This window comes from Pelodiscus sinensis, chromosome 2, assembly GCF_049634645.1.
Source record: "Pelodiscus sinensis isolate JC-2024 chromosome 2, ASM4963464v1, whole genome shotgun sequence".
Taxonomy (NCBI): domain Eukaryota; kingdom Metazoa; phylum Chordata; order Testudines; family Trionychidae; genus Pelodiscus; species Pelodiscus sinensis.
The window spans coordinates 181,757,954-181,774,425 of NC_134712.1; the positions used below are offsets into that span (position 1 = coordinate 181,757,954).

The 16,472-nt window shown below is 42.2% G+C and overlaps 1 protein-coding gene across 1 annotated transcript in view; it reads left to right on the forward strand.

Annotated features, from left to right (window-relative positions):
* EAF1 (ELL associated factor 1) overlaps positions 1-16,055 on the forward strand; it is a 25,594-nt gene extending 9,539 nt beyond the window's left edge. The window contains exons 4-6 of the mRNA XM_075921943.1: positions 712-878; positions 8,108-8,338; positions 13,234-16,055. Of these exons, the coding sequence (XP_075778058.1) occupies positions 712-878; positions 8,108-8,338; positions 13,234-13,280 (445 nt within the window). The 3' untranslated portion in view covers positions 13,281-16,055. The remainder of the gene's footprint in view (positions 1-711; positions 879-8,107; positions 8,339-13,233) is intronic.
* Positions 16,056-16,472: the final 417 nt, after the last annotated feature.

Sequence of the window (16,472 nt, forward strand, 5' to 3'; positions counted from 1 at the left end):
AGGCACTGGGCTGTTAAAGGTCACGTCGTTCAGATGACATATAAAACTGTTTTATGATCACCTTGGTCTTTAAAGATCACCTTGGTCTTGGAACTCTTTGCAAGAAAAGTGGTTTTATTTAGTCTTAAATTCAAAGTGGAGTAATTCCATTCTTCACACACAAATTCTTCCTATAGTTTCAAGAGCATAAATCAATATGGTTAACAATTCCCTACTTTTATATACCAACTTTCATTGGATGATGCAATGTATGTAATCAAAGATGATACTTCCTGTTGTAAAATTCTGGCTAGACTTGCTGTACATCTTCTAATAATTAGCTGCATTTCAGTGATGAATAAATATGATCCCTCTGGATTTCATTTCTAAATGTGAAGAGCTTTGGAGCCATTCAGGATGAAAGGTGCTCTATAAACCTTTACTGCTGACTGACTAGAGAACAAGACATTGCTAAACCTTATATGTATTTGGAGCACAGTTAGTAATGGTTTCACTCTGCAGTCACTTCGTGGCATGCTTCCCAAGGAAGGCAGTGGTGATGCTGTGTACCAGAGCAGTGTAAGTTTTTCCTAATTAACTGTATAGCTCCACAGGATGCAAAGTAAACTTACATTCAATCTAAACTCATTAGATATATATTAATAAAGATCTTACTGGAACAAATGAGCACAGTTCTGCAGCACCATTGACTGTTTTTTTCTGTTGTTTCAGAGCTGAGGGCAGCAGTAAGATCCAGGCACGAATAGAACAACAGGCTGCTCGAGCCTCTCAGCCTTCTTCACAGTTCAAAGCTCCATCCAAACCAGCAGCTGGGCCCAAAACCTCCCCTTTGAAAGACAACCCTTCACCTGAACCTCAGCTAGATGACATTAAGAGAGGTATTGACGGGGTTATTTTTGTAATCTGTTGTTTATAATTGTTCATTTAGAAAGATACACAAGAGCTTTAAAGCATTAAAGGATGGTACATGACTGCTGGTTTATAATCTGTATATCTCATTTTAAGGATTTTTAGTGAAATATCTATTTTTTTTCTGTCAATGTAGTCATCCAAATGCCCCCTCAGCTATGTCCCTCTTTACTCATATTTTAATCTCTTTCAGACTGTTTCTCCATAAAAATAATATTAACTCAAAAGATGAAAACCATCACAGTTGGATGGAACAGAAGTTGATTGGCTATCTCATCTGGCAGAAAGGCTTCATATCTGAGATTCATCAAGTAATTAGATAGGCAGCACATTTGCTCTGTGTGAGCCACACTGCCATGTAGTTGCTATAGTTATTGTACATAAGGCCCTACCAAATTCATGGTCCATTTCACACTCATAGGATTTTTAAAATAGTGTATTTCATTATTTCAGCTGTTTAAATCTAAAGTGTAAGTGTCCTGACCCAAAAAGGAATTGTGGAGGGCTTGATATAAAGTAGACTTAAGCCATCTTTGCAATCTCCTGATCATAAGATACTTCAGGGGCTAGGATGCCCATGGTGTAACTACAGGGGGTCCTCACTACAAGTCCAAGATACGTTCCAAAAAAACTTGGATTTATAGCAAAACAGTTTAAAGCAGGGAATTTTTTTCCCGCAGCTGATTTCCATTTAAGGAAATTGCGGGGAGTGTTTTGCACAATTTATAGCAGAGAATGGGAGGACTTATAACACATCAGTTGCTACAAACATCAATGACTTTAGTGTGGAACGGATGTATACCAGGGCGACTTATAGCAGGGATCCCTGTACCACAACTCTGGGAGCTTCTCTAAATTATAACCACCATGGTAGGCTGCCCTGGGTGCTACTGTACTGTTTAGAAGTTCACAGCATCCCGTGGCCCCACACAAGACAGGTCTATCCCTCTGTGGCATGCATAAGGATCTTTGGGAAGCAGCTTTAGAGCTGTCTTTGCAATGCTAGCAGCAGGGGACTCTTCTATCTGGTTATGGGGGTCGGGCCTGCTTGGCCTCTTTATGCCCCTGCAGCCTTTTTACTCAGCATCAGGGGACTAGAATACAGGTGAGACTCTCATGCATTATGAATACTTATCTGCACCTGATCACATCTCACTGTGCAAAGAGAATGAATGATTGTATTGTGGTATGTACAGGAAAAAATTGTTGACATATTTGTAAAGCATGCTTAATCACAACAGACACATTTTTAATAATATTGACATAATTATGATATCCAGTATCTGGGAAAAGTATGGGAATATGTGTTGCTAGAAAACTATGAATTTAGTATTTAAAATGTGCTTTAAAGTGCAATTGTATTTTGAAAAATTACTCTAAAGATGACCTAATGCAATTGCATATTTGTTGTCTCCTTTTGTACTTGTAAATCACATTTGCTAAATTTCAGTGTAAAACATTTTTTCTTTATGCCATCTCTAAATTCAGCCTTTCAAAATCAAGTTGTTTACTTCTGTCTAGTGTGCCAGGGGACTTATGGCCTGATAGTGCCAAATGCTGAGCAGCGCCAATTCCCACTGGTGATATTGGGTATTCTAGGTGCCCAGTGCATTTCAGGGACTTCTAGATCAGAATTTTTGTTGAAAGGTGTGAGGAACAGATTAAAATACATTTTAGCCATTGACAGCAAAGAAGAGGAGCAAAAAGTCCCTATACTTAGATATGGAAGTAACCAAATAGATTTGATTTATTATCAGTTTTAATAATGATAGCACCTAAAAGAGCCCCCGTTAAGAACCAGGACCCCGTTATGCTAACCACTGTACGTAATATATCCAGGAAGTAGATTTGTTGATAAAGAAACCAGTGATTTCTTCAATATAATTTTATTTTAATCCAGAAAATCTTGAATTGATTTCTCTGTGTAGAACAGGAAGAATGTTTTTGTCTCCCTTATTCTTTTAAGTAAATCACTAAATCTGAGAAATCAAATGCACAAAATATGAAAAGTTATGGTTCCCTCAGTCATGTTAACTTTGCCAGATGGCAAGCACTCATTAAGGTATGTTAACATATGCTACATAGAGAGAATATATTAATTTTAATACTATATTCTGCATTTCCTGACTCTTGAGGCCTCTTCAACCTCAATATTGCATTAACATGGCTTGTTTGTTTGATCTTAATGAATGAAAAGTATGCTAATAAGCATTTGACTTTTCACAGTTAAATACAGCATGTAGACTATTAATGTAATCATCACACAATTTAAAAAAAAGCAAAGGCACCAGAACATTAAGGCATCCATAATGATGACTACACTAAAGAATGTCTTGATAGAGCAACATAGCAGACAAACAGGAAAGTAAAAATTGTGATATGAATATCTCAGTTTTGTTTTTCTTTTGGACCTTGTCTTGTGGTTGACTCAGGCATCATCTTTGACAGGCTGAAGCAACTGGGATTCAGTAGGGCTTCCTGAAAGTCCTGTAGAAACTCTACATGATACATTTTAATGATATAAGAACAGTTGTGACATCCACAAAGACATTTTCTTGCCTGCACAGATGAACAATTTAGAGTATTGGGTGTGTGGAGTTGAGAGAAAAAAGTAGAGATAACTGAAAGAAAACTGCAAGCCCAAGAGACAGCAATTGATTTGAAAAAAGCCCATACCAAACCACTTCTCTCCTTTCCTAAGTGCTCTTTTGCTGCTGCTAACACCTCCACCTTCCCATCCCTATTACCCAGGCTACAGTGTTGGTGCCATTTTCTGTTCTTCTCCACACACATCAAGGATGGCAACAAATCTTGCCACTGTTTACTCCAAGACATCTTTTCTTCCCCTCCTGATGGCTAACACACTCTTCCATTCTCTAATCATTTGCTGTCTTGTTTATTGTCCTCGCTCATGAGCTTGGCATCCACATTGCACCTTTTTATTCCATCCTAAACTCAGCAGACAAACGATCTTCCTTTCCCATCAGTTCATTCACTTGGCTCTCTGATTTATTCTATTGGCTCCCTCTTGCCCACTGTATTCAGTTCAAACTGCCCATACAACCTCCTCTCCAGCCACCTTCTTGAATTCTGTCTCTTGTTGCATGCCTCCTTACCTCTTCCTTACACCCGTGATGCCATCTTCTACCCCTCTTTCCCTCCCTTCTATCATCCTCATACCATCTCCCATGGTGCCTCCCTGTAATCCTAACAGACCCTTTATGCCATCCAACATACTGGCATCAGAATATTTAACCAAACAGTATCTTGTAAGGTATGCATGAAAACTCTTGACATGATGGTCAATAGTATTATTGCATGATGTACGAATGATTACTGTGTAAAGTATTAGATCTGTACTAGAAGTATCTTCTGAAAATAGAGTCAGACCAAGCAATTTGGATAGAGCTGATGAACAAATTTGTTGTAGACAAAGGAATGTTGTTTTGTCAGTTTGCTTGGGTCTCAGCTGTAAATTGAGCAAAGTGAGGCCGGAGTACATTTTACGTCTGATGTAATCCAACTGAGTAAGCCAATGAAAAAAGTCAGTGGATTAGAGAATGAGGAAGACAGCATGGCATCTACACACCTGGAGGGAAGAACTGTGTCTGGGTTTACTTGTCAAAGAATGCATTTCAAAGGCTTACTTCACTATAAACATAAGAGGCGAGAACGCTCTTTTCATCCATTTCTTAGGGGACCATACCCCCTGATTCTGTGTGTTGGATCTTAAGAGAAACTGGAAGGGCTGTAAGTAAAAAAGTTGTTTAGGCAAAGGCATAACTAGCTAGAATTAAATTTTAGGCCTTAGAAAGAATGTTTTATTTTGTTGGTTTGTAACCATTTCCTATTATCTCTGCTTAGTATCATGGAAGTCTCTGGTCTTTATTCATAGACTTACTTTTAGTTTTATTGAAAACCACCTTGTTACTGTTCTACTGAAATATAGAGTGATTCCTCAGCTAGCCTAACCAGCTGGTGTGCATACCGTCTCTTAAGACAGCATACTTAATTTCCATGAGTATCCAGTGATGGGGGCTGGACACTTCAGAGAGAGATCTATGGGGAACTCAGGAACAGCGGTTCACTGATTTGTTACCTGCAAAGCAAAGTTAAGACTGGCAGAATCTCAAGAACTTTGCTGGCAGGGAACTCCCATGCAGGCTGATCTCCGGCCAGTCTCTCTTGCTCAGGCAGAGGGTAACAGTGGCTTACAGTTCTTGGCTGACTTGAGAAGAGCACCGCACACCGATGTTGGAGGGCTCTCCCAGTCTGTGTGCCAAGTTGCCCTAACTCCTCATTCAAATCTTCTACAATGAGTTGCTTCTTCCACAAGGCTGATAAACAGGAAAATGGGGGGAAACCCCTTCCTCTGGTTCCCAACATGCATTTTCTTTGTCCATTAGACTCAGTTCTTTGAGTTAGAGACTATGCAAATGTTTACCGTGTTCATTTTTAGTGGCAGGGAGTAGTTATAAATATCAGCTCCATTGATATAAAGTATCACTTGAGGCATGTGGAAAATTTACAGAATCAAGTTAGCACAAAATATATTTACTCTTTGGAATTTCTAGTTTCCTTTGGCTTTATTTCCCCAAGATGCTCAGTTTAAACATTGAGAAGAGAGCTTCTAAACCAGAAGGTTGCTATGGGATTCTAGAAACGTGTCACTTGGAAAGAAATTGAGAACCCAAATTTGGGAGTGCTCCTTGTCTGTATCTCAAACTCCAGCAGGAAATGAAATTCTAAGAGCTGCAAGAATAAGTGGAGAAGAGACTGAGAGAGAAAGAAATCACTTTTGAAAGATGCATTATTTCCTGTCATCATCCCCGTTATGTAAATCCAACAGAAACAGATGGCATGTTTTTTTTAAACCTAAAAGATTGAACAGAAATGGCTGTGTCACAGGGTGCAAGTCCAGTCAACCCTTCTCAGGCACTAGTTGTCCTCCAAAATCAGCCTCAGATAGACCTCAGGGTTGTGCAGCACCCATGTCTTTATTCACCTTAGCTTGTCCCACCACCAGTGCCAAACTGTATGCAGTCTTTAAAGAGTTTTTCTCTTACAGGTAGAATTGGTCTTCAGCTAGGAGGCCTGTAGCTCCCTCCCTTACTGCTCTGTCTCCCCCTCTCTTCTGGCTTTCTCAGCCTTAATAGCCCTTGGCTGCTCAGGCTGGCAGGTGTTGCCAATCCTCAGGCCAGCGTCAGGCCTTTTCATCAGCCCCAATCTGTTCCCCTTGATAGGAGCTGACAGGGAAGGGGATAATTGGGTGATCTTGCACCAGCACCCTGCTACAGGCTGTTTTGCAAACAGATGAACTACAGGTAACATAACTGGTATGTTTTGCTTCGGCAGCCAAATAGCAAAAACAACCTTCCCATCCCTCATGAAATACAATTGGATTTAGACAGTCTATTGCTCTGCTGTTAGGGTTGCCAGATGGTTTCAACAAAAATACCGGACACACTTGGCATTACATCACAATCTACATTACATCTTATTTAGAAAATACCGGACATTTATATTTTCTCATTTATATTTTCTCAATTTGTTTCCCAAACAGAAAGCTCAAATACTGGGCTGTCCGGTTCAAAACCAGACACCTGGCAACCCTATCTGCTGTATAGGTATAATATTGTTTTTTCTTTTCTCAAATGTCACTGACTTAGAAAATGAAAAGTAACAAATTTTAAATAGATCAAAGGAAACTTTTAGACGGTGCATAATTACCCAATGGATTTCATTGCCAAAGTACAGTGCTGGCTTAGAGTTTAGCAGATTACTTTCATCTCCATTCCTGACCCTGGAGGGCTGTTATATCATTGGGCAGCTGGAACCCTCTCCTTTCCAATCAGATACAATATTTAGCCTTAATCCTGCAAGGAACAGGATCATGGACTTTAATATCATGATATTTGTATGTATAGAAAAAAGCTATTCAAGATCATTTTGGGAATGCTTTAAACAGAAAGGGTGGTCTTAAAAGTGCCAGTTCTGTGGATGCTCCAATTTTTTAGTAATGTGGAATATTCAAAGTACACAACAGTGATGTAATTTCAGATGACTAATCGTAATCACTAGTAGGGATGTCAATGAGTAGTTGACTACAGAATTAACCTATAAGCTTATGCTTATTGCTTAATCTTGTCGACTACTTGCATTCTCTCCCTGCCCCATGAGAGGCTGCCACAAAGCAGCCACTATCCACGGCAGGCCTGGGCCTGCCATGGGCAGAGGCTGCTTCGTAGCAACTGCTCTGTCTATGGGAAGTGGAGCAGCCTCTGTCCACTGGGAGCTCAGACCAGGGCTACTGCCAGATCAGCCTCTGTCCACAGAGGGCTCCTTGCCCCTGCTGCAGCAACAGCCTCTGTCTGTGGGGACCCCCATGGACAGGGGCTGCTGCCACTCCACGCTGCTGCCTCTGATAAAGAGGCAGCAGCTCAAGGTGGCAGGGGACTCCCTGGGAGTGCGGCCAGGAGTGCATTAGTTGCCAGCCCCCCCCCGCGGAGTATCGAATGGTCATGTAACCGCAAAATTTTGATGTGGTTACACAACTATTCAGTTACCCGATATCTAACATCCCTAATCCATGGTAAGTAATGTGACTGTTCTGATATGACTTACATATTACCATTGGAACCACTAAAATGTATGCATGGCAAATCTAAAGAAGTTCATAATTTTGTTGTTATAGTCACCTTCTCTCCTAATTGTAACTGTCTTTTGTGGCATCCGATACCATTTTCAAATGAGCCTAAATCCCGCTGATTTTCCAATAGTACTTAGGCTCCTAAGCCATTGGATGCTTTTGAAATTTGTACCCATTATGTCAGCTGTTATACCTTGTCTCCAAGAGATTTACATTTTATGCCTGTTTTGCCTGTGAAGTGCCTGGCACAATGAGCTCTAAGTAAACGAATAATACTGTGAGGAATAGTTTTAAAAATAGAAAATGCATAAGTGGTCGTGAAAGAAATGAAGTTTAGAGAACCAATGATTATAAACCTCTTCTCAGATTCAGCTGCAGCACTTAGGCACAGTTGTGTATGTCTTTTGTTTTCCTTCCCTCCTTCTCTCCTTGTGGTTGAGAAGTTTGACTTGTTCATTGTGCTTGGCAAATTATACTTGACAAAGCTGTAGCATTTTAACATTCCCTCTCCGTTAATGTTTTCACCTAACACATGCCATCTTATTCCAGAGCTAAGAGCAGAGGTTGAAATTATTGAACAGATGAGTAGCAGCAGTGGTAGCAGCTCATCGGACTCTGAGAGCTCTTCTGGGAGTGATGATGAAAGCTCTAGCAGTGACGGTGAAGAGACTGCACGCACCTCCCCCTCTCAGCCACCACCCCAGCAGTACAACAACAGAAATGCTGTTGCTAATGGTACCAGCAGGCCACAAGGAAGCAATCAGCTAATGAACACTCTCCGTAAGTAAAGGCTTGTGTGTTGGCACTGTGGGAACCTGTGTGACACCACCAAAAGGCATAGAAGGCTTAGATACAGCTGCAGAACATAGTTTACCAAATAGCTACCCCCAAGCAATTACATGCAGGCAGCCTGAAATACAGGGGAGAGAGACCTTCTAACAAAAAGCTCTATTTTATTTCTCATTTATTTCAAGGTATAGAGGCTCCTTAGATGTTAGGGGCTTAAGCCAAAACCCAAAAGACTCCCATCGGTATCAGTGGGTTTCAGAGCCAGTCCTCAGTGTGACCGTGCAGGAAAGCTCCATCAGGGAGAAGTAGAATACACATGGGGAAGGAGAAGAATTGCTTTTCAAATTAATAGAAAAAAAAATCTGAGCTTTTGAAATTGTGGGCTTGGGCTTTTACAGTAAAACTCTTCATGAAGTATCTGTGTATATGTGTCAGTTAGCTAGAAGTTGATATAGATGCATGAAGGATGTGGTACTAATGTGTAATAATCCATCAATATGTCATGTGGCCTCAATGTTGGAGTAGTTCTTGTATGTTTGTGTTGGGTTATTGGGACACTGACTGGTTTAATTTAATAGCAAAGCTATTAAACCAGCAGGAAAGTGTTACAGAACGTAGTGAGCATCCCCTTGTGACCACTCCCTGGGAGAGCTGGGAGGGGAATTCAACTCTGTGTGTCTCTGGATTCCCCTGGGTGGTTTAAACTTCTGAATCTGAGTGGGCAACAGTGCTGTTCCTTCTCTGGTATATTTCCTGGGTCCTGACTCTCTTCTGCCCCTTCTCCAAAATGGAGCTTCCTCAGCCCATCTGTTCTAGGTCACCAGGACCAGTGCTGACCTCTGAGATAACCCAGTTTTTCCACCATACTCCTCTCCCAGAATGCCATCCAAGAGGTGTGCAGCTTCTGATTACAGTTTAGCTCTCAAAAGGGCATGAAGGTGTTGCAAGAGGTTTTAACATCCACACCCTACACAGAGCATTGTGCTGTTTTACTTAATCATACACCACGTAGGAGAGTACAGCTCATACCAGATAATAAACCTCTTACACTGTAGTGTCCCTCGCTAGTGTACTGTTCACTCATGAGTCCTTGGGGACTATCAGTGTGGAGAGACGCAGGCGGGCAGGGTGTCCCCTGTCTCACACAGGCTGTTACCTGCTGTCTTGTCTCTATATCCTGAGACCAAGTATAAGGGTGGGAGAATCAGGATTCCACCCTGCAAGAGGTAAAGGGATGAGGCCAGCATCTAAAGAGGGTGCATTCAGAGAGGTCAGAGGTACAGCTAAATTATGCAACACTCTTCTCTCAAATGTTTTCCCCTTCTACATTAGTGTACCCAGCCACACTCATAGCTGCCCCATCTTTCACTGCCAGTTTAAATGCATAAAGAATGTGAGGCTGCGGAGGAACTATAGAGAGACCTGCTTCTGTGCACCATAGGAGATGGGCCAGGGTAAGGAGATTATGGCTAGTCAAATCGCTGAGTCTCATCTGTGGTTCCTCCATATACTGTGTGACAAACTGGACCTAAAATGTATGCTAGGTGCCCATGGTTCTATAGCAGATTCAGGTAAATTCAAATGTGGAGGGTTTTGGTGAATTAAATATAAAAATAAACCATGCCATCGGTACAGGGTTGCTTGTATTATTTAATTTTATACTGAATTCAGTTTTTCATGCTATGTCTATATTTCTGTTGAACTGCAGGTTTTTGTACTGAAAAAATTGTGTTGTAAAAACTATCCAGCTCCAGCTGGGGAACCCAGACAGGTGTGAGATAGGGTTGCTGGGTTTTGGTACCTAAAAGGTAGTTGAAATGAGGTACTGAGGAGGTGGTTCATTTTCTTCTGCTGTCCTTACCTGGACAGGAGCAGTGGGAACATTACATTTTGGGGTGGTAAAGAGGCCAGCTGTCCCCCTCGGCCTGCAGCCTGTCTTGGGGCATCATCTTGGGGGCTGACCAGGCTCCTTGGGCTGCCATCTGTGGCCTGCAGGTTGTCTGGGAGGGGACCCAGGCTCTGTGGGCTGCCCCTTGAGGCCTGCAGGCTCGGGGGGGAGACTCTGCTGCAGCCCCCCTGTCAGGGGGGCAGGCTCCAGGGGCTGCCCCCTCCAACGCCCCCCTGTGGCCTACAAGCGGTCTTGGGGGGTGAGTTAGGCTTTGGGGGCTGCCCCTGACCTCCTGCACCTCCCCCCTCACAGCCTGCAGGCTGTCTGGGGGCAGGGATGAGGCTCCAGGGCTGCCCCCTCCTCCAACAGGTCCCTCCCATGGCCTGCAGGCTGTCTGGGTGGGAACCAGGCTCCAGGGGTTTCTCCCCTCCCCCCAACTGCAGGCTGTTGGGGAGGGGAGACGTTCTGGGGGCTGCCCCTCCTCCCATGCCCTTCCCCCATGTCCTGAATACTGTCTGAGGGAGTGGCTGAGGCTCCAATGCAGCCTGCAGGCTCTCCACGAGGGGTCAGGCTCCAGGTTCGGGACAGGGGGGCTCCATACCCGGCCTGGATGCGGGCAAGATGGTAGAGCCCAGGCCCTGCTGCCCACTCTCTTTGTGCTGCAGCTGCCCCCAGTGGCCACTTAAGTATCATGTCCCACTTCTCGGTGCCCCTCTCTTTCGCGTCCCTTTGCTCTCTGCCCCTCCCTTTCCATGTTATCGAAAACAGTCTCATTCCCAACACTTCCCATTTTCCAGGCACAAACAAACCCTGACTTTGGGTAAGAGGAAGCTGCCTGCCAAATGTGGTGGTCCTACCTCTCACCATTTAGGAGGAGTTCTTGAACAAACGGACTGACAGATGCACAGAGAGACGAACTCACAGACAGATGCACACTACCATATAGATAGATAGAAGATAGATGAACCTCCATACTCTGAGTGTCCCTAATCAGGGAACACCTCTGTGTGCAGTCACACCCTCTTCCTCCCTCAGCTGTGGGAACGGTAGTGTAACGACAAACTATCCCTGAGGCTTTTCCCCCACCACTACCACGGCAGCAGGCGGTGGTGCCTGGGAGCAGCAGGTAGGCACCCCCGCTGCATTCCTCTCATGCCCAAACTCCGTGTGCTCTCCTTGGTCCAGCAGATTCTTGAATCTGGCATACCCTGTTTTCCAAGGTTGCTGGGTGGAAGAGGGTCAAGTGTGTAAGAACTCTCAAATATTATCAGTGCAGTGTAGAATGTCCATTGAAAATCTGGTACAGCTAATCATCCTTGATTAATCGAGTATATAGAGAGAAATGTGAAGTTAGCTAATTAGTAGAATCCGGAAAATCCACAGTTATCGGCAGGTATCCGCATCCGCAGATGTGGATACAGATAAAGACCAAACTTAAGCACATTGAAGTTAGTAGGAATCTTTCCACTGACTTAGTGGGCTTTGAATAGGCCCTTATTTAGGAGTTCAGATTTATTATGCTTAGAATGTGCTTGAATTTCAAAGTCTGGATCCAACATGCATCCATGGATATTTCTGTAAGATGGAGACCACCTGTTCAGGGGAAAGCCTGCTATAGTGTGAAATAAGGTGTAATAGTGTAGTCGAATAACCGATAAGCAAAAGCTTATTGGTTAATGCAATCGACTACATGCATTTCCCTGCCCCCCCTTCCTCCTCCACCAGTAAATTTGTTAGCAGGTTGGCCAGCAGCCCAACTCTGCATGGCATTTCAAATTGGCAGCACAGCATGGAGCCCCAGGGTCAGTGGCGGCTATGTGCATTTCAGAGGAGGAATGCAGAAGTGCCTATCGACTAGTCAATGGAAATTCCATCGACTAGTCAGTTAACGGTTACTTAACATCCTTAGGGCAGAGCGGAGCTGGGTATCACTCCTTCCCCATCCCCCATGGAGGCTGACCTGGGCCCAGCTGTGCCCTCCCCAAATGTTTCTTTGCACCCCTAGGAGCAGCATACTCCACGGCTTGGGGAATCTCTGCTATATACTACAAAGACAGTGGAGGATTCTGGGCCTCCCTGCTTGTGACTGTCTGTGGGCCTCATGGCCCCTTGGTTTCCCCTTCCTCACTGACTTCTGAAGCAGAGCTCTCAAATAGAGAGCTCTAATATTCTTTCTTGTTTTAGCCACAGGCCTGAAGGGAGCAGTGTGATCAAATAGCCTGATATGCTGAATGACCCAGGCTATAGAACTGCCCCAAGAACAGCCCCTTCTTTACAACTGAAACTACTGCCTTTTGAAGGGGTTATTTTAATAATGTAGATGGAGCCAGGGACTTCTCTAGTGTCCTGCCCAAAAGCCATAAATGGCAGTTTGGCTGGGTGGAATTCCACAGCTGCTGCTAAGGGGAATGCTTCTTTCTGAACAGGGACTACAGGTTGAACCTCCCTAGTCCGGCACTCGCTGGATCCAGCAATATCCGTGATCTACATGATTTTAGTTAGCCGGATGTCAACTTCTCCTGTGGCCATGTTTCCTGCCATCCCATACAATTTGTTTACAGCCACCAGGCTTGGCTCTCAGTGTTCTTTGCTGTTGTTTAGCTCTAATTTACCCTTAAATGTCTTCTAATAGCCCCCTAAGCAGTGGAAGTGTTGTTAATGCTGCTAGACAAATTGACCTCCTGTGCCCTGGCAAATTCTGTGCTTTGGCACCAGTCAGGACCCTGGGATGCCGGACTAGAGAGTTTCAACCCGTAGTACCTTTTATGATTGTGGAGTCAAGGAGACTCTTCTTTGCCTGGATTGGTCTTCAATAAACTCTGTGAAAACTTTAATGTTCTTGAATATGGTGAATTATTACATTAGACAAACTGCTGATTTCTGTTTTAAATCTGATTTAAATCTCCTGTTTAAATACAGTAATTTTTCAATGTGGATATAATCCAAGTATGAATTAACTTCTGGCCTGGTGGTTTTTGTTGTTTTTTCCCCCCAATAGGAAATGACTTGCAGTTGAGTGAGTCTGGGAGTGACAGTGATGACTAGGGCTGAGGTTTCTCAATTTCTGCTGCACATATATGAAGAACTAATTCATTTTTCAGTGAGTCTATTACTGATGCGGGGACTGGCATGGGAATAGCTCCATGCATGGAATGTGAACAGAGGTAATGTGTAACCCTCTGGAATATCAAATGTTGTCTTAGACACTGAGAAGGATTTTACTTTGTGTTTTAAGTGTATATTTTATGTATATTCTTTTCTTAGTCTTTAAATTTTAAATAGATATGTACAGTGGATGACTCAGTCTGTGTTCCTGTCTGTTAACAATCTGTAAAGCATAATGCAGATTCTCCTGATGTAATCTGAATGTTTCTTGTTCATAGGAGATATTCAGTACAGTAGTACATTAAGGAAAAATACATGTTTAGAACAGACATGAGCCAACAAGTCATTAAAAAACTCATGTGGGAGCTGGAGTGTAATCTAAATTTCATCACTAAACTGTCTTCTTCAGTTTGGGGCTTTTATAATGCTTATTGATTGCTGTTTATGGCTAACTGTGATGTGGGAGTGTTTTTAAACAGTTGTAATAGAAGTCATAAAATTGCCTCTTCAATCACTACCTTGTTGCACCAATGCCTTACAGAATGATTTTAAATGAAACTTGAGTTGCTGCCGCAATTGTTAAAGGAAACAATACTAGAAGCTGTTCAAATTACCTTAATAAACTAACCCTGCACAGTTGTGTATGCACACACACTGTGTATGTTTAAAATGGGCCCTGGAGACAGGTATTCTCTCAAAGTAACGTGCTTAGTTGTTTTAAGTAACAACAGTACCTACCTATGTAAATAAGAAACAGGACAACTTTCTCCAGTACATCACCCAATCTCATTTAATTCAGGTATTCAGTCTCTAACAAAAATGGTTTAAATATAGGATATCATCCATATTTAAATTACTCCAAAATCCTCCAGTAGGAACTGGAGAAAAAAAATATTTGCAACTACAGGGCTAGAGCCCACTGCTACAAGGTGATTACACTGAGGAGAAAAATAAACAGCTATCAGATGCAGTTTGAAGAAGCTCACTATCTCCAGGGTTTCCTACATGGAGGTTTTTCCCAAGCTGCTCCTTGGTGTGGTCCTCAGGAGAGTCAATGGGCCTTCATTCTTCAGAGCAAGAGACATTTACCCCTCTAAGTTTCTGTTTGTTTCAGTTTGTGCTTACTTAGGACTTACATGAGGTGGTGCATGAGGTTGGTGCTGCCCACTTAGCACAGGGCTCAGTTTCAGCTGTTACCTACATGGCATTCGGCAAGAGGCAGTATAGTTCTAATTAGGGCTGTCAAATTATTAACAGTTTTAATCGTGATTAATCACACAATTAAAAACTGTAATTGCAATTAATCGTGCACAACTCCCCTTTGAAATGCTGCGGCGGCTTTTCAATGGGGGCAGTGCTGGATGGAGCCTGAGATCAGCTGGGCACTCCAGCTGATCCCTGTCTCTGCTTGCACTGCCCCTTTGAAGTGCTGGAGCGGCAATTAAAAGAGGCAGCGCAGCATTAACACCTGTGATTAACGTGTTAATGTTTGTAACTCGTTAATCCTGTCCTACGTGCAGGCATTAACATAGGTCAATTGACAGCCCTAGTTCTAATGTAAGCCAGGAAGTTCAAAGCTAAATGTTTTCTTGCCTGTGCTTTTCCTTATCAGTGGAAGTCTGCTGTCATTTGTGTGGTTTTGTTGCCCTATGGGTTAGGGTTTTTTTCCTTTAAAAAAAATGCATTGGGGGCCACTATGGGGATTTTGAGAGGAGGTTATACAATCTGCATTTGATATATGTTTAAATAGGGATTTTCTTGTACATATGTTTTTAAAAATATCTTGTTATAAAAGAATATATGTATGCATATTTTAACACAATTAAGAAATACATTGGGTTTATAACCAAAATAATTTGATTTTTTTTCCTCTGTGAGCAAAGGGAATACAGGTTGCTCTCTTCTAGCAAGCTGCAAAAGCTTTGGTTTTAAAATTTGGTATAGCAGTTATTTATCTGAATGTGTGTTTGCAACCTAATTAGTAGTAATGTTGCTTCCAAAATATCATCCTGAATTTCCCTTGACTTACATTTTAGATAAGCAATGAAGTATCTAATTGCTGTAACAATGCATTATAAGTTATTCAGTGGCTGCATTGTGCCTTCTAAAATATGGGGTATTTCATAGTATGTGTTCTGATTATTCAGAGATTACATGCAATTTAAAAGGGGATAAGACAACATACAATGGAATATACCAGATATTTCTATTATCATGTCTGAGATTCTGGTGGCCCATCTTTCCACTTATTCAAGAAATTATGGGCACACTAGCAGTACCAAGTTGACACACATGAAGCCAACGGACCTCAAACATACGTACCCCAAAAGTCAACAAAGGCCATAAATATATCCCATTCTCTCAGAAAGTTTTATGGCTTCTTGTATACCCTTGCTGTATTCCTTGATATTCCAGAAAAACTAAGAGGAAAATCCCATGTTCTCAGAAACCAGCCTTAATCAATTGACCTAAGAGGAAAGGCTGATAGGAAAATGTTCTCAGCCTGTGTCCTTTTCTCTAGGGTCAGAGAAATGGATACTCAGGAATAATACAAAGTTGAATTGCATATAATTATTAGAGAATACTGTGCCTAAAGTTTTATTTGCATAGTTTGCTTTATTACAGTTATGTAAAAAAAATTGCAGTGTAAAGCTTTTTAGTTTTTTCTCTTTTAAATTGTTTATTTAAATAAAAAATGAAGTTTAGCAATCCAAATGTCTTTGTGTTCTTTTTAGCTGGGAAACTATTGGAAGTGTTGCTTGGAGTTACTTGGAGTGGAGGATGTTTTATTTACAGCCGCTCTTCGTGCTTCATTACTTTGTTCACTGGGTTATGTATCCCTCTCTAGTGGCTGATCCAGAGGACATTAGTCTACTACTACATCTGCCACTCCTTTAGCTCAAGTGATAGAAGTTCATGCTTATTAACACTGGAGATCCCAGATTCAGCTCTCAGTGTGGAATCAGAACTTGGGTGATGGATGAATTATCAAGGGGAAAATTTGAGGCTGAACATCAGTAAACTCTTTTTGATTCAGATGCTGGATTATGAAGTAGTGTCTTAAGGGAGTCATTGGAAACAAAATTGCTTGGGCCTTTTCAGTTTAGTTTAGATAAAGTATGTATTGTAGGG